This window comes from Geospiza fortis, unplaced genomic scaffold (genome assembly GCF_000277835.1).
Source record: "Geospiza fortis unplaced genomic scaffold, GeoFor_1.0 scaffold171, whole genome shotgun sequence".
Taxonomy (NCBI): domain Eukaryota; kingdom Metazoa; phylum Chordata; class Aves; order Passeriformes; family Thraupidae; genus Geospiza; species Geospiza fortis.
Genome location: NW_005054313.1, coordinates 75,142 through 99,093, shown reverse-complemented (window position 1 = coordinate 99,093; position 23,952 = coordinate 75,142). Strand labels below are relative to the sequence as shown.

General features: G+C 39.7%; 1 protein-coding gene across 1 annotated transcript in view; it reads right to left on the bottom strand.

The window, feature by feature from the left end:
* The window catches only part of AGBL1 (ATP/GTP binding protein like 1), a gene marked incomplete at its 5' end in the record, with an annotated part of 203,599 nt that overhangs the window by 105,142 nt on the left and 74,505 nt on the right, over positions 1–23,952 (bottom strand). Inside the window, 3 exons of the mRNA XM_031055887.1 lie at positions 11,512–11,688; positions 15,627–15,758; positions 20,317–20,446. Of these exons, the coding sequence (XP_030911747.1) occupies positions 11,512–11,688; positions 15,627–15,758; positions 20,317–20,446 (439 nt within the window). The remainder of the gene's footprint in view (positions 1–11,511; positions 11,689–15,626; positions 15,759–20,316; positions 20,447–23,952) is intronic.

Below are 23,952 nucleotides of genomic sequence, written 5' to 3'. Positions count from 1 at the left end.
CCCTTGATTTACACCTCTAAAAAACTCTCTGGTAAAAGCACCAAGATTTTTGTCTTTCCTTTTCACCAAAAGCCCTGAAGAATCCTATCATATAGAACTCCACCTATTTCTGTGCCATCTGCTCCCAAAATGCATCATCCAAGCGTGCCTTTGCATCTCACACTTCTGGTCTAGACAGACAATGCAGTGTCACATTGTGCTTGTGTTTACTCCTCTGTCCACTCCTGCTAAGTGAGGCTCATTTATGACAACTACTTAGTTGAAAATATCCCAGTGGTTGTTTGTTTGCAGCAAAAGACATTCAGATATCCTTTTAATTCTCTAGAGAAGAGTATCACACAACATCAGCATTGAACGTCTCTAAATTCTTTCTTCTCTTGGTTGTCAGTAACCAACACTTTTTTATTATCATTATTATTTCTACTATCTTCAGCCTCGTCAGGTCTGAGCCTTCCCTGCTTATGACAAGTATGCAAATGATTTCTGAATTGTCCCCAATATCTGCATCTCTGCACACTGCATGCTGTGCCAGAATGTCTCTTTCTAGACCACATATCTTCACTTGTAGATCTCCCACCATCTGGCAGCACATGTATTCCTCAGACGAAAATTAGAATATAACACATCCAAGGCAGATCACAGCAGGTTTTTGGGGTTTTATTTCATCATGCATATGCAGTATGCAATGCAGGGTCTTACCTAAAGATAAGCCATAAAACTTCAAATTCCATCCCAAACTCTCCTGCTAGGCTTATCAATTTCTGTCTCAGAGCTCATCTGGCATAAGCATACCCCCACTTTACAAGTTTATCACACACAGAAGAACACATTTCTGCTCTGGTATTCAAAACTAAAGTGTTTACAATTTAGTTTGGCTTAATTTACTTTAGAAATGAGTTAAGCCAAATTTAATTAAGGCCACCTTAATTCTGCTTCAGAGTGTTGACATGGAGCTTAATGTGGTTTAGCACAAGAATTTCCACTTGCACCTTTAGCTAATTCAGAGGCACTTTCCTGCATGCTCTGATATAGACAAACTATTAAAGAATTAAGCATGTTTAATTAATTATCAAAAAAGACTGAAAGGTCGCTTAGGTTGCATTGTGTAAATACCTTCAAGAGAACAAACTCTAAGTCACTAAAGGTCTCTCTAAACTAGCAGAGAAAAACAGCACAAATGCAGCTAGAACATCAGGCAGATGAATTCAAATGAGAATAAGGCAATCATATTTAACAGTTACTGACACCTAGAAAGTGCCAAGGGACCAGATAGATTTCCAATCCTGTGATATTCTCAAATCCTGGATATTTTTCTGTTTACACAAACACAAGTTAACAGGCTTTGTACAAAGCCGCCTGGGTGAAGCCCAAAGGCTTATCATGTACAAGAGGTCAAACTAGAAGAACTAACAGTCTCATCTAAGCATCAAAGCTTCATGAATTTGTTATTAAAATTCTGTTCTCAGTGCTTAATACCCTTCCCAGCAACTGCAGCCTTCCCTTCTACAGGACAGGCTGCACATGGACATGGCAGAGGAGGGCAGGAGCACAGAGCTCCCTTTGCTCTGGCTATGACTGGAATATTTTTGAAGTCTTCACTCTGGACTCAAGACAGAATTACAGAAAAGCAGGGAAGCTGGGGAGCTGTGCTGCACAGAACACTGTTATACCCAAGGAGCTGCAGTAGGAGCAGAATTTGCAGATGTGGATTCATGCAATTCTCACCTTCTCTAGCTGGCAGAGTTGACTCTTACTCGAGGACAAGCCCGCCACCCAGCACAGTTTGAAGACACACAGGTATTATTTATGATGTCTAAAGTACCAGGCAAGGGCACATGTTCTGATTTAAACATAAAATATATCAGCACTCAGTCAGTGAGGAAGGAATTTAGTACTGTCAATGCAGAGAAATAATAATCAGAACTGCTATACTGGGAAACTGGAAACCATTTTTGTGGTACAAGAAAAATAGAGAAAAGGTAATAATTACTAAAAGAGTTCAGCACACCTGAAAAATAAATAAACCTGAATTGGAAACAAAACAAGGAAATGAACCAAACAGACAAGAGCTGGATGGAACCAGGATGTATCTGCAGATTTGGAGACTGAAGAGAACAAACAGACCATCCAGTGTGATTTTAGGGGAAATCAGAGCAGGGGACCTGGATAACACAGAAGACAACAGAGGGACGAGGATGGCAGTGAGTGTGGATACAGAGCTGACAGCCAAGCAAACTGGGAACTCCTGCAGCTGTGGGAAGCACATTTTACAAGGATACAGGACCCAGCAAAAGGAAGATTAGATTTCAAAATATAGTTTATGCTTAACTGCAGATGGCATATACATATTATGGGCATCAACTGGTAGAATGCACTGCTGCAGGAAGCCCTGTCTGATAAAAGATTACAAAAGAGAACGAAAAAGTCACATAATTATTCACAGAGACTGTAGCTCATTATTCCAAGTTTTGAAAATGATAATCAGGGCTCATGTTGGAGTGTGTGAAGCAGAGGAGTGGCAGGTCAGGCTGGTAGGATTATTTCCTTTCTGTGTCTTAGTGCAATTGAATCAGTTGCCTTACAGGCAGGTTTTGTTTTCTTCAGAGCCATGAGGAAGCAGTTTCTGCATAAGGCAGGATACCTGATTATATGGACCAGTGATCTGATCCAGCATGGCAAATGTTATGATCCTAAGAGGAAAGAAACTCATCTTTACAGAAAATCCTGTAATCAAAAACTTTGAACTTTAGATGCTTCTAAAATTCCATGCATAGTCAAAGGCATACATGGCTCTTTTAGCCTGTGCTTTTCCACCTACCCATTCTTATTTTCCATGCCTGAGGAGTTCATGATTAGACTAGGAGCTTCATCAAAGGGCAATTTTGAGCTGCCAAATAGATTTGTACAATAAATCCACACGGGGCCAGATTAACAAGCAAGAGAGACATCAGAAATCAAAAAGCTAGCTGCTGTAATTCCCCAGAAAACTTGAAAGGATGATGTGCAATGATATTTGGGCTTTTAAAGGGGCACCATTGAAATGCTGCAGTTAGTTTTCATTAGGAATGTTGCTTTTCTATTCCTTATCCTTCCTTAGAAGACTGAGATCCCATGGACATTCAAGGTCATGCCATTCCTGATTTCTTAGTGGACCTCAAATAAGACAGTAACATTTTATCCAGAAAAAGCATATGTGTGTGTGTGACTGCAGTTGTCTGATTTGTCAGAATAATATTTTAAATAGAAAATGAAAAATAATCTTTAAACATTGAGTTTGCTTCATTGTTATACTTTTCCTGTTTGCTGTAATAATTTTTACTGTGAATGTAGTTAAGGCTCTAACATCTGAAGTCACACCAGGTCCTCAGCTATGCCCATAAACTGAATAAACACAATTCAGAGATTAGCCTGACCATAAATTGCTAGGCATTTTTCAGCCTTCTGGCACTACAAAAGACTGTTTGACTTCTGAGCATGACAGCACTGATTTTAATACTAGGAGAGCTTGTTCCTCCTTGCAGCACATGGCCAAACCTACTCCCTCAATCACAAGGTGACAGCATTTGTTGTTTTTATGTCTCCACATGAGTACACTGGTTTTGTTCATTTTCAAATGGGGACACAATAGCAGTCACTTGTCAGCAGGGTGAAAATATGGAGGTGAGCCATTGATTCATGTCCTGTTCCCTTACAAAATGCAATTTCTTCTCCATGCAACCCCAAGTGCAATAGCAAATAGCTTTTTTTTTGCTTCAAGTGCCTGGGCTGCCCAGATTGGTAATGTCAAAACCTGGGATTCTTCCATCAAGTCCCGTTCTCTCAAATTCTGGAAGATGGATATGACAGGACACTTGCACTTCTGATTCTGTGCAGTCTTGTTGCTCATCCACTTTATAAAGAAACAGTTTGATAGCCCCTGTCAGTGCCTATCAACTCCTTTCTGGAGTACAGCTTTGGAATCTGGGAGGACTGGCTTGCAACCAAGTGTCTGGGGAAGTGCAAAAGCAGCTGAGGGGGGAAAATCCCATAAAAACCCTAGAAACATCATTTGTTTACAACACAGTAAAAAAAGAAATCTAAAGATCAACATTCAGGACAAGCATTATTCAAGATGATGCCTGTTTTCCATTCCCCAGCCCCATGGAGCTTGCTACGTCCCTAGGTTTAACAAAAAGCCAACTACCAGCTAGGACACACCAGTAACATTGCTAACATCATAAGGAAGTGAAAAGAATGCAGGAGATTTCCAGGATTTGTTGGAATAAGCCCTCCAAGGGTGAGTCCCAAGCAGAAGGGGTAAACAGCAGAGCCAATACAAGTGCATGACAGTGGAAAAGGGTGGGCCAAAAAAGAGGTACATGACAGCTCTGCTTTTCTATTCTACATGCCAGCCATGTCCACTGAATCTCAACAGGGCTGGATACCTCCCAGCTTTGCAGAGTCAAATCTATTATGATCTCACCTCTGTTGTCATATTTTATTGTGCTGTAATTTAACCATATGGCATGGGACGTCTTCTCAAGGTCATAGCAAATCAGGAATACAGCTGGCTCAACATCTCAGGAGAAACAATTATCAAAATAAGATGTGAAAAATTAATTAAGTATCTTCATTCATGATCCAGTTATCACCAGTTACCATCTTGTTTCATACATACAAAAAAGAAATTAATTCCAATATATCTTTCCTGCAATACCAAGAAGGAATAAAATACTATTTCCCATTGCTCCTGATAATTCTTGCATTGGGCTTTAGTGCTTCCTGGGTGCTTTGGGGACAGGGAGGCTAAAGAAAGTCCTGTGTTGTTCTTCTCCAGAGTCTTTCTCCCCTGTTTCAAGTAGCAGTGTGAGTTCAGGCACAATGGAACATTCCTCCATCCCCCAACGCTCAGATCTTGCAGCCCAGGAACAGCAAAGCAGATGGCCTGAGCAGCAGCTGAAACCCACTGCAGCAGGTGCTGGGAAGGACTTTTTCCAAAATGTCTTTCAAGGCAGCATCCATGGGACACCTCACCAGATGGGCCAGAGCAGGCAGCCACCCCTGTAGTGACTTCTTGAAAGAGTTAATGAATCATTCAGTCATGGAAGGAAAACATTTGTTTGTTTGTGCAGCAGCAAACTCTGCCCAGGGCTTTTCAAGAGTCATTCACAAAGCACCAACATTTGGCAAATGTGGAAAGAAGGGTTGAGTATTCTCAGCAAAAACTTTAATGCAGTTATACTAATGCCAGAAAATGAGTTTTAACCCTGTATAGGGTTGGAAATCCCCAAAACAATTCCCCTGTCAGAAAAAACAAAATCAAAACAAAACAAAAACAAACAAACAAAAAAAACACAAGCAAACAAACAAAACCCCAAAAAATGCCCACAGAAAACAAACAAACAGAAATAAGCCTTCTTCAGATGTGATGGCAAGAAAAATGGCCCTACTCAATAACTGATCTTTTCCAAAACATCAAGGTTAAACTGGCTCTGCAATGGATAAGGAAATGTGAAAACAGAGTATGGGGACCAGCATTACCTTCTTGCAAACTTTACAGACTAACTTAAACGCATATGTTATGCATTTAAGCCCTCCCATATGCCAACATTTAGTACCCTTAACAAAAATAGCAGATGGCAAAAACATCCCTGACTTTTGGAAACAAAGATGGTATTTACACCTCAGGTAGTATTGGTCACACCTGCCTTAATACAACTGTCTTATTCCCCATCAAGAAAGATGAGATCTGCTGGGGTGGTGGGTCCTAGAGACAAACTCAGGTTTTCATGTAGATATAAGGCCCAAAGAATCCTTACAATGTTCTGTAATTTGTTTTTCCAAACAATCAGAGAGCTAAAATCAAAACACCTTCAAACACGCCTGAGTGCAGTTAAGATGTGATTTCTTAGTTAGCATCCTGTCAAATAATAAAACAAACAAACCAATAAAAAGCACTTAACAAGGGGAAATACTCCCTTAGTTCATGTAAGAATTTCATATAAGAACTTTGTAGATTTAAGTGTCTACAGGAAGGACAAACACCCACCATCTCCTGATTTGTTTGCTCAGAAACCCCTTCTCTCTTCTTCCCCCACTTCCTAAATACCATTAGTCCCTACCAAGCTCCATGAAGTGAGGCCCACAAGCCTAAAAGGTACAATTAGAATATCTTACAAAATGAATCACCAATCAATTAGTGCAAGGGGTGGGCGGAAATAACAGAGGCAGGAAAATAAAGCAAATAGGATGCAAAGTTTTGCCTTGGGTAACAACCTAAGAAAAGGGAAAAAACAACCCCTTAATTTGAAACATCAGTCCTTAGACTAATATTAGATAACTGGTTTTTTCTATACTTTTCTTGCTGTTACAGCTGCTCCCAATTTGAGCCACTTTGGACCAGAACTGGAAGCAGACTTATCAGAAAGAAAAATCATTCTTTCTTTTTCTCAGCATCTGCTTTAGAATGAGATCTCTAGAGCACTGAGGGTCAGCTAAAAAACACACGTTTTAGAGATGATTTTTTTTAATAAAAGAAGCTTTTGAATGCTTTTGAGACTTACTCATACTCAGGAAAAGTATAAGCTCTGGGGCACAAAAGAAATCAAAAATGGCAAAGAGTCTGTAAGACTTACAAAGATGATGTAATCATTTTCCAGAAATGTACACCAGAAAGCATAGAATATATCCATCCCATTTCTTTATTTTTTCTGTCTACAGCTACTTATCAAACACGATTTATGGCAAGAATATTGCTGAAATCATTTTTGTTTGTGGCTGAATACTGGCAACAGGCCAAATTAAAATTATTTGTAAGTTTCGGCACCAGACTTCCAATTACAACAACAATATGCATCTTACTGGAGAACAGAAGCAGCACCATGTGACCTGCAAACTCCATCAAAACAACTCAATTTCTGACTATTAACTGTAATAAACTGCTTATGAATAAAAGATACATAAAATTTCCTCACAGAAATTTGGTAAGTAATCTTCAAAAGTAAGGGAGATAAAGAAAATATTAAATTGTATACTGATAATTACGAAAAAATAGTGCTGCAATTCAGTGGTCAATCATGGGTAACAATTTGGCTCATCTGGGCAGAAAGAGATCAAACCAGAGCAGGTCTCTTCTAAAGGATGAGAAAAAGGGGAGGCTTTCATCTTGGCATATTCCTTTAGTTCAGCCAATCTTCCATGGCAAATACTTCATCGCTCATTTAAATATGTCAGCCCATGCTGGTCAGGCTAAAGGGGATGGATAATTTTAGATCTTCTAATTAAACTAACTCTCACCACTTCTATCCAGCAAAGATTTTTTGAATTGGCATCAAGAGTGTCTTATGAACTTATGACCACGCTGCTCGGTGCTGAAGTCTCCGGTTCCATCCAAAGGGATGGCTTCTTCCTCTAATCAAGTCCTATGAGAAAATTTGGGTTTATGCAATTCCTCTGACTCAGAAGAATTAAAATGGAAAGAAAAAAAAAAATCTTATTTCTCAGCTCTCCCAAAAGCTTTCTTCAAAGAGAGCCCTATACCAACAGTAAAATCTCCTTCACAGGATACTGTCAAGATACCTGCAATAATTTTAAAACTCATTTGTTACTCCTTGTTGTTTATAATCCATTTGAAGCAAAAAGCTAAAATCTATTTCCATTAGTTCCCCAACTCCTCCATCAGGCACACCATGCCAAGGAAACCACTTTTCCAACATAACACGTACACAAAGAGCATGAAACTTGATTTTTTAGATTAGCTGTATGACCAAGACATATGGTTTGGAACTCAGCTGTACACCCTGGCACTAAAGGTATTAACTTGGAGGATGATGGATGCAATAATGAATGGAACAGCACAGTGGAATATGCTATGGAAGGGCCCTAATTAGCAGGTGAGGTAACGAGGAATCAGGAAAAATGGTGAAGGAGTGTGACACGACAGAACAGTAAATCTTCCTGGGTCGTGGCTGTACCTGCACTCAGAGCTCCTCACAGCACAACCTTGCATCCAGACATTTCAGAACCAAAGATGAGAATGGGGCTCTGTATCCCATAAAATGGAGGCAGAAATTGAAATCAAGTTAAGCTGGAGGGGTAAAATCTCCAACGAGGGACCAGTGCAGACAGTCATCACATGAGCAAAGAAATGATAAGGAGTTTATCATTCTATTATTAATATTTTCTGGTTTGACCACCAGCAGAAAAAGGAGGCAAAATTCCCCCTGAAACTTTGTTACTTTGTTTTTAGCAACTTTCAAATGGAGATAGGGCTCCTTGAAGATTGATTTGGGCAATCCAGACAAGATGAAAAAGAGTTTGGATATTTTACCACCTTCTTTTCTTGTTCCTAGGTTGAACAAAACCTTAGATAAGATCAATAGTTTCTTTAGTTTTATGTTTTGGTTCCTTAAGGGTAGTTGGCTTATTGCATTTCCATTGATCACACAGACAGGGAGATTCATCAGACAAACCATCTCTTTTCTCCTTTCATTTCCATCCGCCTCTCCATTTGAAATCAAATGACTTTTAAAGAAAGCTAGGGTCACTACTGTTTCTCATTTACATATCAATAGTACTCAATTCCTGCCTTTCTGTCACTAAAGTATTTTAAAATTTCAGTCCAAGAGAGGGGACACACATTCCAGGGGAAAAACTCTTACAGCTTTTTTATCAGGAAAACTAAGTTTTGGTTTACCTCAGCCCTTCCTTGACCTGAGATGAGTGAGGTACACTCACCAGCCTTGTGTAATTAATATTTTAACTTCTTGAAGCCTCTCTACAGCTTTCTTGTTCTTCCTAAATCCTTTGGGCAATCCCCACCAGATGCCTCTGTGCAGCTCCAAGTGCTGAACCTGTGCTCACAGCCAGCAAAGCAGCTGCTTCAATGAATTCATTTCTTGAATTGAAAAGAGAAAAAGAGCTTGAAAGTTGGAAAAAAACTAAAGACCGGGTCTGGTGCTCTCTAATAGACGTCTGACCACTGATTCACTGAATGATGCTGGACTTGGGAGTCTCTGCTGCATTTAACAAGATGTTTTAAATCCTAGCTGCTGTTTGTACTTCAAGGTGTAAAAGTAACAAAACATAAGGATGTGCTTGTCCAGTGGAAATTCTGAATATATCCCTACAGGGAGATCAGTCATATGACACTGAAAAACTGTCTCAATGATCCATAGTTAAACAAATCTTCCAAACCAAATGTCAGAAAGCCTTAGGTATAGGATGTTGACATCTTCTGCCTGAGAATTAGTCATTCTATTGCTTAGACACACATCCAACTTCATGGTCCAAGAGTGAGAAACTCATGTTGAAGCCACTAGAAAAACATGACCTCTTATGTAATTACTTTCCAGTTTACAAGAATGATTTTAGGGCTCCAAGATACTGATGAAGTAGCTTTGGCTTGACAGATGGAAGCTGAGGATTAAATGGTATTTATGCAACAAAATCTTCAGTTCAGTCTGTGAATTCCACACTCTTACTAATCCACTTGTTAGAGCAAGTAAATAGGACCAACTCTAAAGACCACTAAAAAGAAGAGGAAATAGCTTATAAGCATCCACCTTCTGGAAGAAATACTGTATGTATTTATATGCAGCTCCAGTATAATCAACATAAGAAATTATATTCTATTTTGATACTAACAAGTTGGGTACTTAATGCATTAGGAAAAAATAGCGGAAATACTTTAAATCTGCCTGAATCATAGAAGCTGCAATAAGTGTTTGTATTTTCCTTATAATAGAGAAATGGTGAAGGAATTATTCATAATGGAAATATTGATGTATCCTCCATCTTTGAGATAAATCATAACCCTAAACAAACAAACAAAAAAACAAAACAAAAAAGAAAACAAACCACCAACTCAATAAACCAGAAACAAATATGTGACCTCATAAGCACAACCCACTGATCCAATTAGGATTCAGCTTTTCAAGGCATCCACAATGGAAATTTCAGAACTGCTTTACAGCTTTTAGATTTCCTTGAGAGCTGTGGGAACATTGGATTCTCTCACCGGTCACAACCCTCATATGTGAACTTGCTCTTGTCCTCAGTGGCTGGTTGTGGCCCTGATCAGTATCAACAAAGAGGACAAGAAGGAACATAAAAAATAATTTCGTACATTTTAAGAGATTTCTCTTCCTACTATTTTAAGCATCTAATGACACACATGAAGCAACTTTGGTTAAAGGCCTCACAGATGCTGATGGAGAACAAGTCACTAGATATCAATAAAATCTGATGTGTCACTGGTTTTAGATCTTACTGTGGTTATCTTAGAAATCAGTGAAATCCTCCTCTACAGAGATCATTTGGAGCTTTATCATTGATTTCAGTCAAAGTAGATTTCCCCCACTGTCTAAAAAGATTCAAACCCACTCTCTTGACCTGTGGTGCCTATTAAAAAGCCATTAGCACTTCTCAGGAGTAGGGAGTGTTAGATATAATTGCCCTGGGCATTGCACTCTCTTGATTTTAACTGTCTGCCATTTTTTTAATTCTGCCTTTCCTCTCCTAGAATTGATGTGTGTATAGTAGAGCATAGTTAAAACAGCAGCTGAATACTTCCTGGTACATTCTACAGAGAGGTAAAAGGATTAGTATAGAGCTTACAAAGATAATAATTTGAATGTCTTATTAATTAATTGTTATTTGTAATAATGGCTCTTTCCTTAAGGGTCTTTCAGGATCCTTAACTGCTTATTAATGTTGTACAGATAAGGATTGCTCCCTAGTGGAAGAAATGAGGTGAAATGTAGAAGCCTTTCAAATGAAGGCAACAGGTTTGGAATAAGAAAAAGCAAAAAAAAAAAATTAATCATTTGAATGAATGGAGAATTATGATCACTCAAATACAGTTACCCAACTTTATCCTGTATGCTTAAAAATCGCCAGCAGATCTCCCAGACTGATGCCTGATGCATTTGGTACAAGTACAGCTCTTCCTACCAACCTCATTTGATGAGGAATTCTGGTCTATCTAGATCACAGTCTCAGGCATATCTTGAATTCATTGACATCTGTCAAAAGTAGCCTTAGACTGGCTACCTCTGCCTGCCAGGAACAGGCAACTCCAAATGCAGTATTTTCATGGAGGCTCTTAAATTTAGCCATTTAGGTGAATGCTCAGGCAGTGAGCCTGTACCAACAAGTGTTCCAGTTAATTACCTTAGAATTAGGCTCAAAAATGTCCATATGACCTGCCAGAACTTTTATTACAAGACCGTGAAAGCCCTTGTAAGGATAAGTCCCTATATCATCCCCAAAACACTCCTTTCTTCAGCTCACTGCTTTTGGCTGCAGACTGGAGTTTCCTTTTATTTCCCTGCAGAATGAAACCTCAGAGAGGGACTCTACTCTCTTGGCACAGAATGTAAAAGAATGAGGAGTAAAAGAACGAGATTCCCCAGAAAAGAAATTCTGTCTACATGGGTCTGGAGAGAGCTCAGCAATGGCCATCTCCTCCATCCAAGCTCATGAGATGTGCATTAGGAGGGTGGCAGAGGGTTTTTTGAAAGGTTTACTCACTCTGTAGAGTCCGTGGCTGCAGCTGCAGTAGGTGCTTTCCATGGTGTAGCTCCTGAGCACCCCCATTTCCTTCCACACCACCACACGGGCCGTCGACGCCCGCGACTTCTCCACCAGGAAGCTGCAGCTGTTCATGACAAATGCAGGGGCCACTTTATCCAGGATTTTGGGAAGAGTCTGTGAGAAAATGAATTGCACAGATGTGCACGTGTTGATATCATGCACACACATACAGAGAGACCTGTGTGTCAATGTGTCCATAATCAAATCTAGCCATAGGTACTGAGAGCTCCAACTGGTGCATTACCTCCATCTCATGTGAAACCTTCAGATTATAACATTTGCTTCAATCCAAAGACTGAAATGCAAAATTTCTGTAGACTTGTCATCTCTCACTCAAAATCAAACATGTGTGCACCAAATAGTTTGGGTGAAGTGCTGAAGTCAGTTTTGTTCTCAAGCTGCTTCAACCAACCTACACCTTCTTGTTGAGCTGCCAAGAGTCACAGCTCAGTACCTGACATCCCTGTTCTCCCCTCTTCAGCTCTATTATATCTCCTCCCACCATTAATCCAGGGTCAGACAAGGGATTGAGCCATGGGAGGAATTTTGTCTGAAGCTGGTATAGAGCAGAGAAAGGGGATCTGTTTTCTTGTAGAACGTCACACATAATAATGTGAAAATAAAGCTCAGCATTTACCTGACTTGCATTGTGAAACAAACCAAAATATTCTCTTCCAGGTTCAAACAATGTATTGCATACAGTTCACTTAAAGAATCACAATAAAAAGTAATAATAAAACCAGTAAATATTACATTTTAGCCCTGAGTGATTTTCTTACTCTCAAGATCATATTTCTCAACAAAGTCTATAAACACGCCTGAAGTATCAGATATTCCATCAGTGAAGAGGCAACAATTACTTAGTCATTACAGAGAGCTAAATGTGTTATTTTTATACTCCATAAAAATAGATAACAGCTACATGGAGCACACCTAGTGCTAATGAATAGACTGGACCATTAGATAGACACACATGCCTGTGGGTTATGTCTGTGTGTGTCTGAACTTCAGTGCTGCTACACCAACCACAACATGTGCCAAAACACCATTTGATCCACCTAGAGGAGACCAAGCAAAATTAGAATGCTCATTCTTTCTTTTATGACAGTTTTCTTAAACACCTGAGCTGTAAGGAATCCTCCAGAAGGAGTTCCCACATATTGCTAGTGGCATTTACCCTTTAATTTCATTCAGTTTGGGTAGTGAAAACTAACCAGCTAATTTCACTTTCCAATAACCTTCAGCTTCCCCAATTAATTCTGAGGAATTGTAGTTCTGTTCTTTTGGGCTTTACTTCACATCACTGTATGGGAATATTTGATTTGAAAGTGACTGAACAATGTTCTTTCCTAAAATATGCTTGATATGAGTGATACATACTTGGTCTAAACTACTTTACAAAATCTCTTGCAAACTACTTAACCATACATATCTTTCATTTATACATTTAGCGTTTTCCAGTGTATTTTGGCCTCAGCCACCACTGGTCTCCTCCAGTTCCATGAAGTTCATTTTTCACATGAAAAAACTGAGGCAGAGAAAACTAGAACAAAGCAAAAAACTTCACTTTAAATCTGAGACCACCTCAAGCCTCAATCTTAAGTCAAGATCTCCAGTGTGTTACTAAGAGTTGCAGCACTCTCTTTCCTGTGGGCAGACTGAACAGAGAAACCTTGAAAATTCACTTCTTGCCTTTGATAAAGCATCCAACATTTCTGCACTGCCTTCAGCCTGCTTCTTGCTGCACAAAGATCACAAAATTGTATGGCTTCATGCACAGCTTCCAGGTTTTCCTGGATTTTGACTGAGAAGCTATTAAAAATTTGCAGCAGAAGCATAGCACAACCATGAGACCCAGTTAAACTGTATGTGAATTGTATGTGCCCTTATCTGAACCCACACACAAAATTTTGTAAACTTATCACATCAAATACAATAATCAGAACCCTAATCCAGTTTAGTTTTCTAGAGCAATTCAAATTATATGCATAATCAATCTTTTACTTTTAATTAAATAAAAATACTGGCAGGTAACAGTAATGTCTCTGTTCACAGGACTCATTTAGAAGCATTAGCAAACCCAAATTTAATATTCTTTTCATTTTACCAGCATTCACTGGATTTCACACTAATGGCTCTTTCTTCTCTATTGATTCTTCTCATTAATTATCTTTCAATAATATATTTTGTGTGAAAACACATCCCTTTAAAGGATGCTTTTATGATAGTGCAGCAGTGTGACTGTGTTCCTTGTCTCTCAGCAGCTGGATTTATCATTTGTGGCAGCAAAGGAAGCTGCTCCACTTCCACTGGACCCTGTCCATAAACCTCCAATCCCATTCCAAAAGAACCCACTTATATTTCTTTACTAATGTCCCAGCAGAGATTGCTGTCAAAGGGGCCTGGAATGTTTATCAAAAGGTTGGGATTATGGTGCCAATGCTGCGCAAGTCACCCAAGGCCACCAAATATTAAAGGCAAGGAGGACTCTGACTGTACATTGCCAAGGGCTACAGCTGAATCTATAACATATGAGGCAAAGGCTCTTCCAAAACCCATAACTTTCTTGAGGTATTTGGTTTCTGTTCCTGTGGAGAAAAATCAATCATGGAGGCCAGATTAATTCCCATTACCTAGAGGAGGCAGGAGAGAAGGCTGTGCAAACAGGGCAAGGCAGCAGCTCTGAGGCAGGGCTGCAATTGGAGATGTGTCCCTGTACAGACCCAGCTTCCTCAGCCTAAGCAGGGAGAGGGTGATCCATAGGCTGGGTCTGCAGCAGGCACCCACCTCCCCTTTCGTGCAAAAACAAGGATTTGAGCCATAAAAACCTTCCTTATGGGCCACTGCAGAGTGCTCTTGGACAGCCTTGGATTCATTGCAGATTCAGGTCAGGCTCCACACGCTGACAGTAACATTTGAATTCTGTCTGTGCAGCAGAGCCCTCCTCAGCCTTTGCAAGCCCCCGGAATTCAAACACAGCCAAAAATAACCTGGCTGTGGGAATCCTCCCTGCTTTCCCCAGGAATCAATGTTTGCCACAGGGACCCCTCTCAGCCAGCACTGGGGCACTTTCCTCCAGTAAATCTGCATTTTTTTCTGTGCAGTTCCATAAGATAAGCACAGAAAACATGAAAATCTCATGGAAGGATGTTGAGTATTTATGCTGAAGTAGCAAAAATTATACAGAGGCATAAACTGACAAAGACTTTTCAACCTCTTTCAGGTTTGAGTGATCCAAGCTGTAACTCTGTAATCAGTTTAAGGCCGCAATTAATGTTTTGTGAAATTAACATTTTTTAAGACCAGAATTGGACCTTATATTTCTTTTTCCTGAAAAAACTTATTTAATAGGAAAATATCATTATAACAGATTTAAAAAAAGTAAGAAAAAAAAAAAAGAAAAAAAAAAGAAGAGATAGATGGGCAGGAAATCCAAAAGAGAGTTTGATGAACATAATATTCCCATGAAGCAGAAGTAAAATAAATTTTAGAATTTTTTCTAATTCCAAAAGGAAAAAAAAATAATTCTCAGGTGTGACACCAAACATTTGTTCTGGAGATAGCTTCACTATGATAGATTTGTTTGGCATCCGTTGAATTATTTCATGTTTTCAGTGGGACCAGGAGCATTTTGCGATGAAGAAATTCAATTGAGTAGGACTGTGGGACACCATCGTCTTCTCAGTTAAAATTACATAATTCCCATTTATTTTCATATCATGGGTAGGATGGTGAGGACAAAATTGTACGTATATTTAGAAATTATAAAACACACAAAAATATCTCTGTCCTATTAGCATGTAGCCAAATGTTATAGTGCATCATTTTACTGAAATGAAATAAATAGCAAATACACCTTCAGTAAATGGGTCCCTAATATCTGGTGCATGAAGATATAACATGTGACTCAAAATTCTCTGGACCATTATTCCTCTGGAGCAAGGAAAGCTTGCTCCCTATTGCTAAAATTTCTGAGGTGACCTTATCTTAAATATTTTTAATATGTAAGCACATAGGGGCTGGTAATTAAGGAAGGAACCAAGAGGACCTACCCTGTAGCCAACATCTTCTGTGACAACTGCTGTGTCAACCATGCAGCCTGCTTGCCACAAGGTCTCTTTAATGCTGCAGCCATAGAGAAACACATTCTTTTTCTGGGAGTGCCCATGGTAGTCACAGAAGACCTGGAGAGAGGAAAAAATAAGGCAAAATGTTGAACATTGGAAAGGTTTCTTGGTTCTTCATAATATCCGCTGCTAGACTATGGCAGGGAGGTGTTAATGTTTTTTTTTTCAGGTCTCTTCAGAGTAGTTTAGACTCTGGGCCGTGCCTTTGACCTGTGTCAGACTTCATTAGTCACTTGTATCTTGCTTTATTTATTTGATCTGACATGATCTCAGGGGTCCAGAGTCAAGCCTAGTGCACTTCTGTCTGCAGCAGAAATAAACATGACACCTGGGCAAGAATCCATGGCAACTCAGGAACCTAAGGGTTCATGAGAACTCCTGATACCACAACGGAGCAATTTGTCAGGCTCTTTCTACTTCTCAACTCCTAAACTCCAGCTTTATCCTCACGGGACTTGAAATCTATGCCTCCCCAAATGATTAATCATTCCTTTGTCTTCTTTAAATTAAAAACCCATGCTACATAATTTTCTGGAAAATATAATTGTGCAATTGTATTGCCAGACCTTTGCATGAATTCCTGCAAGTCAAGCACAGAAAACGACCCATATTCAAGGCAAATAATCTCATTCCACACTAATTTATCTGTCTGTCCAATCCATCTCTCCTGTCAGCTGTCATATAAACGAGGCACAAGGCACATTCCCATTTTAGCGGAAGTTTTGATTGCCTTTATAGGCAGATATTGATTCCCATGGAAATGAAAATCACAATTTAATGACCCGAGAGGTAAATATTGACCCAGGTCTTAAAGAATAATCAATCTCAGTGCCCTCTGAGATATGAAGTCGATGTACACATGGCTGTTACATATATTTTCCATGTCTTAATCAGGAATATTCAGAAATCTGTCAATGAAAATATAAGAATCTCTAAAGAGAAGGAATTATTTCATTTTAAACCAACAGCATTCACTGTAGAGTAGAAAGGAGCTTCAAGAATTCATTGAAACTGTTTTTATGTTGGAGACAAATGAGTGTGTGTAGGAAGGTAGAGAAAAATGGACCCACATATGGACCCACATAGAGGTGGGGGAGAAATATGGGGTGCAAAAAATAGAATCGTTTAGGTTGGAAAATAGCTCTAAAATCATCAGGCCCAATCATTAACCCAGCACTGCCAAATCCACCACTAAACCCCATCCCCAAGCGCCACAACTGCACATCTGTTCAATACCTCCAGGATGCCACCTCCACCACCGCTCTGGGCAGCCTTTTCCAATGCTGAAAACCCTTCAGAGAAGGAATTTCTTTCTCATATCCAACCTAAACCTCCCCTGGCACAACCTGAGGCCATTTCCTCTTGTCCTGTCAGCTTGGGAGGAGAGACTGACATGCCCTCACTGTCAGCCTGTCCAGGTCCTTCTGCAGAGCCTTCCCACCTCCAGCACATCAACACTCCCACCCATATTCCTACCTAAATACATGCACAAGAGGGGAGAAACAGATGGAGAACATGAGCTTCTTCCACCAACTGCTAGGGCAAGACTTACCCTCATTTGCTTATTTACCAGCTCCACAGTAACTAAGTTTAGCTGCAGCACGTCAGGGAGTTTATTTATCTGGGAATTGAGCACATACATTCTTTCAGCTCCTCTGACACTGGAGGGGCTGAGGCACACGTAATAACCAGTCAGATGGACAATTGTACACATGCCATAACTTACATGCTGCTGCTTCCTTTGGTTTCTGTCCTGTCATCTTCCCTTCCCACACCACCATCACCTCCAGATCTTTTTGTGGGGCTGCAGGTTGCACACCTGGAGCATGTGAACAGCCACCTACCCAACAACAGCTCTGATCCACACACAGTTATCCTGGAATGCCCCCTTCCAAAGAGCTGCATTTATTAATTCTCTAAATGACAGACATTTTTCCAGCTAGTGTTTCATCTAAGCTACCAGCAATACACAGTCATGGCTCAGGTTAACGACAGTTAGCACCTAGAATGTATTTCTATGAATATCAAAGAGAATTTTACAGCTTTTGTCTGATTTCAAGGCGGAAAACTCAGCTCAATTGCATATCAATTACCTGCCAATTTACAGAATTACAGCACACAAAAGACAATATATTATCTGCTTAAAATATTATTTATCAGAAACCATGCAGGGATGATCAGAGAGTGGAGCTGCCTGATAAGTAGCAGGTCTATAATTCTGCACCTCAAGAAGCCTGCAGACAGGTGCTTAGTAACAGATCTGGATTGAGACTTTACTGGTAAAAGATTACTAAAGCCAGGTTCTGTAATATGGCAGCTGGTTCAGGCCGTGGAATCTTTCACTGAGTGTCTCCAGCTTCCACAGGAGAAGCGTCAGTGCCACTGAAAACACTGAAAATGCTTGCATAGCGCTACATTTTAATTAATTTGACTGGATACTGCAGTCACTCCCAATGTTTATACTCAATTATTCTCTACAGCACATCCTTCTGCCTGATTTTCACACCACAGGGTAGCTTATGTCTCACCATTCAGCCAAGGCTAAGAGATATTTTGGAGTCTGAGTGCCCAACACAGAATTTTTCCTGGGATATGTCTGGGCAAGCACTGAGCAGACTTGGCACCTCCCAGTGCTTTCTCTTCAGCCTGTCCTCCCATATGGCTGGGACACTGAGACACACAAACCAGTCAGACTCCCAAGCCTGCACTCACTGGGATATGACTCAAAGACATGCACAATTTTTAAATCTATTTGAAGTTATTTGCCAGCACTGATCATACTGATCATCCTAAAGGTAAGGACTGCCTTCTAGCTCAAAAACAACTCTCCTTATGAGTCACAGAGCTAGGTACCTTTTAATAAAAGCAATATATAAAGTGGAAAGCAAGAAAAGCTGTTGGAAAACTGAACTTTTTGAAATTACTTCTCTTTTTTGTGTCAAGTCTCTTTCTTAATAACATTGTGACAGGACACTAAATGCCAGTTTTGAGGTAGACATGCTTAGAGGTTTTTTTCCTCTCAATGAGTACATTATTGCAGGCTGTGCTTGTTTCCAAGCTTCATATAATGACTTTGAGAGGCAGCAAACTCTGCTCAGAGACTTCTGGTCCACTGGAAGTTCCTTTCCCCTTTTAGAGCATCCTGCTCTTCACTAGAAATGAGATTCTGCAATGTCCCAGTGCACCCAGTCTCTCGGTCCCATTAGGGTTCCCACAGGCAACAAGGTAAGTAAAAATTTAACATTTAACAGGCTGTTTTCTTGTTAACTAAAGAATTAAAGTGGCCTTGGTTTGAAGGGCTGCTAAAGTTCTTTGTTTTTCTCTTTCAAGCAGCTTTTCTTTGCTTTGAAGAAACTGCTTGCACATCCCTAGGATAAATTAAACCAAATCAGCTCACAGAAATCATTTGGCTACCAGTGAACTTGGCTCCCTGGGATCTTATAGGTTAAAAGAAAACCCAATAAAAACAAACAAAAAACCCCACCCCCAAACTCTCTTCTGAAGGAGGGAAAAGGCATTTTTGAGACTGTATAAACTAAAATCAATGCATTCTTCAAAGGCAAAGAAAAATCAGTTTATGAAGTCTGACATGCAGTCAGTGAGTGAGGGAGATGGTAGGATCAATAGCCTCCCTTCACTCAACAATGATGAAAACTTGTAGTGAGTATTCAACTTTATGCACCTGAACATGACAAGGAGGGTCATGTACTAAGAGAGGCCAGACAGCAAATTACAGGGTAAAACAAGACTCATCCCACACTGCTCTGAACCAAAGGAAAATGTTGGTGACTCAGTTTGCAACTCTGAGTTTCAACAATACTCCTCAGCCTACAGAGATATATTTCAGGGCTGTCAGCTTAGACAAAAACTAAATTATGCAAGAATTCTCACAGAGAAGATCACAGACATTTTCACCCTGTTTGGGGCTTTTCTTAACAAACCCAGAGGGACTCTGGTGCACTTGGACATTTCTTTCCTGGCTGTAGCTATCACCAACAAACCTACCAGTCCCTGTATCCATATCTGTTTGTCAACATTTGAAGCTCCTTGTGGTTTTCCTCATGGGGTCTCAGAACTATTTTTTCCTTCTGCTGGGCAGCTGAGCAGATTGGATGGATCCCAGACCCATCTCACGAATTTCTGGTAGCCCCCAAACCCAATCCTTTCCCCATTACCAAAGCAGCAGGGAGGTTCACACACTTTGAGGGCTGCTTCCTATGTTTTTGTGATTGCATGGGGTTTAGCACATTCCATTTAGACTAAATCTTTTTGGAATTTCTCCTAATGCTTCCATGAAGATAGTAATAACTGACTAATAATATTGAGCTTAGTTGGAGCACTTTGAGGATCTAAAGAGCTTTCAGAAATTAATTTTCTCATTTTTATTCCAGGTATATAGAGATTCTTGTTAAAAGATGCTTGTTAGAAGAGAGATGCTTGTTAGAAGATTCAATAAGTGATAAATATCCAAGACTTCCAAAACAGTTCCACAAGATGAAAGCGCAACAGGACATGATGCTCCCAAATCACTCCAGCTCCCTAACAAAGCTGTTCACACAAGTACAATAATCAATCCATTGACAGAATCACACAAGAGAACCTGGAAGAGACTCACCAGAGGAGCCCGGCCAATGCTGCTCAGGTAATAGAGGAGACCTTTGGCGTGGTAAATTGTTGGATGCAGCTGGGAGCTGGGTGTCAGCCACTGCCTGTTGAGATCATCTCCACTCAGTGAACAACGAAGGCTGAAATCAGGAAGCAGCACATCACAAACTGGCAAAACAAGAGCTGATTCCAAAGCATTTCCAATCCTGGCAAGCCGTGGCACAAGGACAGAGAATGTCAATAGAACACAGATATAATGGTTTTGAACATTGGGCTGGAATGAATCAATAATCCATATTATATATTTCAGATTCTTATAGTTGTATTAATTTTCCTAGTTAAATTTTATTAATTTAATTTCCTTTCCTTGTAAGGTTCACATAATTGCCATCCTGCAAATAAATGCAGTTTTTCACTTACCTAAGAAGGCACAAATCAAAAGGCCATTTAGAAAGAAGTCTTCTGAAACATTCTAAATTCTGTGCTATGAAATTCATGCTGCTTGCATAGAGCACAGGCTTCTCAAAACCCCCAGAGCAAACAAGAACATCCAACTTCTACTCATTCTAATTGAAGACAGGCACTCAAATCTCATTGACCAGTCTGAAACATGAATGTACTTAAATGAGATGAGCTGGGTGTCTCATTTAAGCTTCTCTTCTCACAAGAAATGTCTCTATCTAAAGCCCATCAAGGAGATCATGATGCCTGCTAGAGCATTATGTAGAACAATTACCCAGCTTCACTGCAAAGGCTGGATAAAAAGCTAAATAAGAATCCCAGATTTGCACTGAGGAAGCATTTCCCTTAGTTAGTTACAACATATTCTGTTACTGACTCAATGATCAGTGGAAGATTGTCAGGATACTTGACCGTGTGGAGCAGTGCAGCACTGTGCAATTCTGAAAAATTCAACTCACTCCCTTGTTAGTGACTGTGTAGATCAGAGCCTTACACTCATCAAAGGATTTGCTGTAATTTGGTTGATAATTTTCAAATCACAGTGTGGTGATAAAATTCTGGAATCCACTCTCCAGCATATGAGATATTGTGGTAGGTCCTCATCATCTCCAAACTATCCTCTAGAATGCTTCCAGTGGCACTGCAAAATTGGGGTGCTTCTTGTTCAAAAAAGCTAAAATATCCTAAATGTTGGATGAATGTCTAGCTACGGAGTTGCATCCAGCTTTGCTGAAATTAAAATATAAATGTACTAATAGAGATGGGTTCTGCTGTTGTATTGATAGAGGTTAGGGTGTGCTGCATGTGGCATCTTGGGCATTATCAATGCCTTGCAAAATGCTTGGAATAAAAGGGTCATAAAACAGGAATGTTTTGTGGTTTTTTTTTTTTTTTTAATTAGGTGGAAATAACGGAGAACTGGTTAAAAATGGAAGACAAAGAAATAATGACTCACTAAGGATATTTCATATATCTTTAATGTAAAAAACAAGGTCTTTAATGACACTGTGGGGTTTCTGGCAACACCACAAGATCCATTCCAAATTTACTCTAGTTTAAGTTATTTGAATTCCCTTATTTCCTTATAATCCATACTTCCCATGTTACTCACTCAGCAAATCAGAAAACACTAGCAATAGCTAACACTTGGGAAGTCAGCAAATGCTGCTGGGAGGCTTCTGCCAAAAATTCTGCATGAAAACATGACAGTTTGTGTTGTGTTTTCTAAGGGCTCTTCGAATAAAGTTACCTTTAGGCTCACCTCTCCTGATCTTCAGGACAACAGCTGCTCAGGTGAGATTAGCAGCTGTATTTCTGCCAAGGATTTGTGTGCCTACAAAGCTTCCCTTCGATAGGTACAATGGCACAGAGAGAGTCACTGGACTGCATAAAGAAACTCATCTTTCTCCAATGTGACCAGCAAAAAAATAAAACCCAAACGCTTCCTTGATATAAAGTTGTGATGTCTTCCTCCATCACAGTTGTAGCAAGGAGCAAAACTAATTGAGAATAACAGCAAAATTTTAATTCTGAAGGGAAGAATGATAGCTGGACTTGTATTCCCATGTTTTAGGTTAATATCAAGGAAAAAAAAAGGAAGGGAGTCTGTTTCAGAGCTACAGAAATAGTTTTTCATCATTGCCATTGGTCACACCCCAAATCTACTATATCCCCCTTTCCTGTGGGAATTGACATTAGTTTTGCCTCCTCAAACCATCCACACTTCCCTCTGCTAAAATGCCTTTGTACCCACTGGATGAGTCCAACATAAAGGAAGAAAAAAAGCAGGGAATAGAAACTGCTAAAAGGATTCAGTAAATACAGAGATTAATATTAAGCCACTGCCAAACTCATTTTTATTTTTTAGACTAAACTAAAAGCTTCTAAAAATGTCGATTATTCCTTCAGCAATTATAAAGAAATCCCAGGATATGTCACATAAGAAAAACTCCTAATTAAGTCCATAATACAATCTACCAATTCTGTTGCTCTGACACAAAATGTGACTTTTTTCAGAGGTGACTATGACAAGACAATCCCCAGCTCTGCAGTTCACACCTGCTGCTGCGCTTAGTATTAGTTTAAGAAGTGTAATCCAACCCTAAAACAGTAATTTGGAAGTTCTTGTGAACAGTTTGGAAAGGAAGTATCATCTCTACATAAAGCCAAGAGCTTGGAGACAAAGTTCAGCTTTGTCCCTTCAAAGATTAACATTTCTGCTCATTTAAAGCTTTAAATATTAGCCCTCAGCTTGGCTGTATCCACAGCTCTTAAGGACATGCAGAACTCAAATTTAATTACAAGAGGCTGATTTTCCCCACCCTGCTCTGTCCTTCCTTCATTCTGCTAAAATCTGTTTACCTTTGAACATGCCAATTCCCTGCCAGTCCTGTTTCTCCTTATCCCTTCTTTCCTCCTCTCTCTTTCCTAATAGTGATGACATGCACAGATATTGGTTTTGCCCGTTATGCTCTGCAGCCAAGGGTGAAGGTAAAATATTAAGCTGATTTCAAATGCTGATAGCAAATAAAGGGACTGGAGAGCTGAGACTGGCTTTGAATGTTTGGCAGGATTTAATGAAATTCACTACTCAAATCAAAGGTCTTTCTTACAACACAGTTCCAAGCTATTATATTTCCTTTAAATGCTTTACATGTCTTTTCTCTTTTGAAGCATTACGAAGACTACATGCCACCTTGGATGGGACAAGTGGCAGCTTACAAAACAATTGCCAGAAAAAATTCCAGTAAAAACACCACTTCAGTGGCTCTATATAAAGTACCTGAAAATCTGCTATTTTTTACATATCTTCAACCCAAGTGTACTACCCAGAGATATCTCAAATAATTCAACTTTGATTCTCTTGTTCAAAAGCCCGATATGTTTGTTATAGTCCTCCCTCCCCCTCTACTTTTATATAGCCAAGACATTTTGGCTTTGAGGGCAAAGTAACCTCAGAAATTGCACAAAACTCTGCACAAGCCATGTGGATGGATGGAGAGATCCTACCTGGTCCTAACATGAGCCTTGATAAGGTCAATGGAACATTCCAGTGTACTGCAAAAAGCCTGTGTCCCACACAGATACAAAAACGGCAGGGGATGAGAAACACAGGAAAAACAAAACTGAACAGGGTTGTGTAGTAAAGAGATTGGGGATAAGAATAATACACAAGATATTAGAC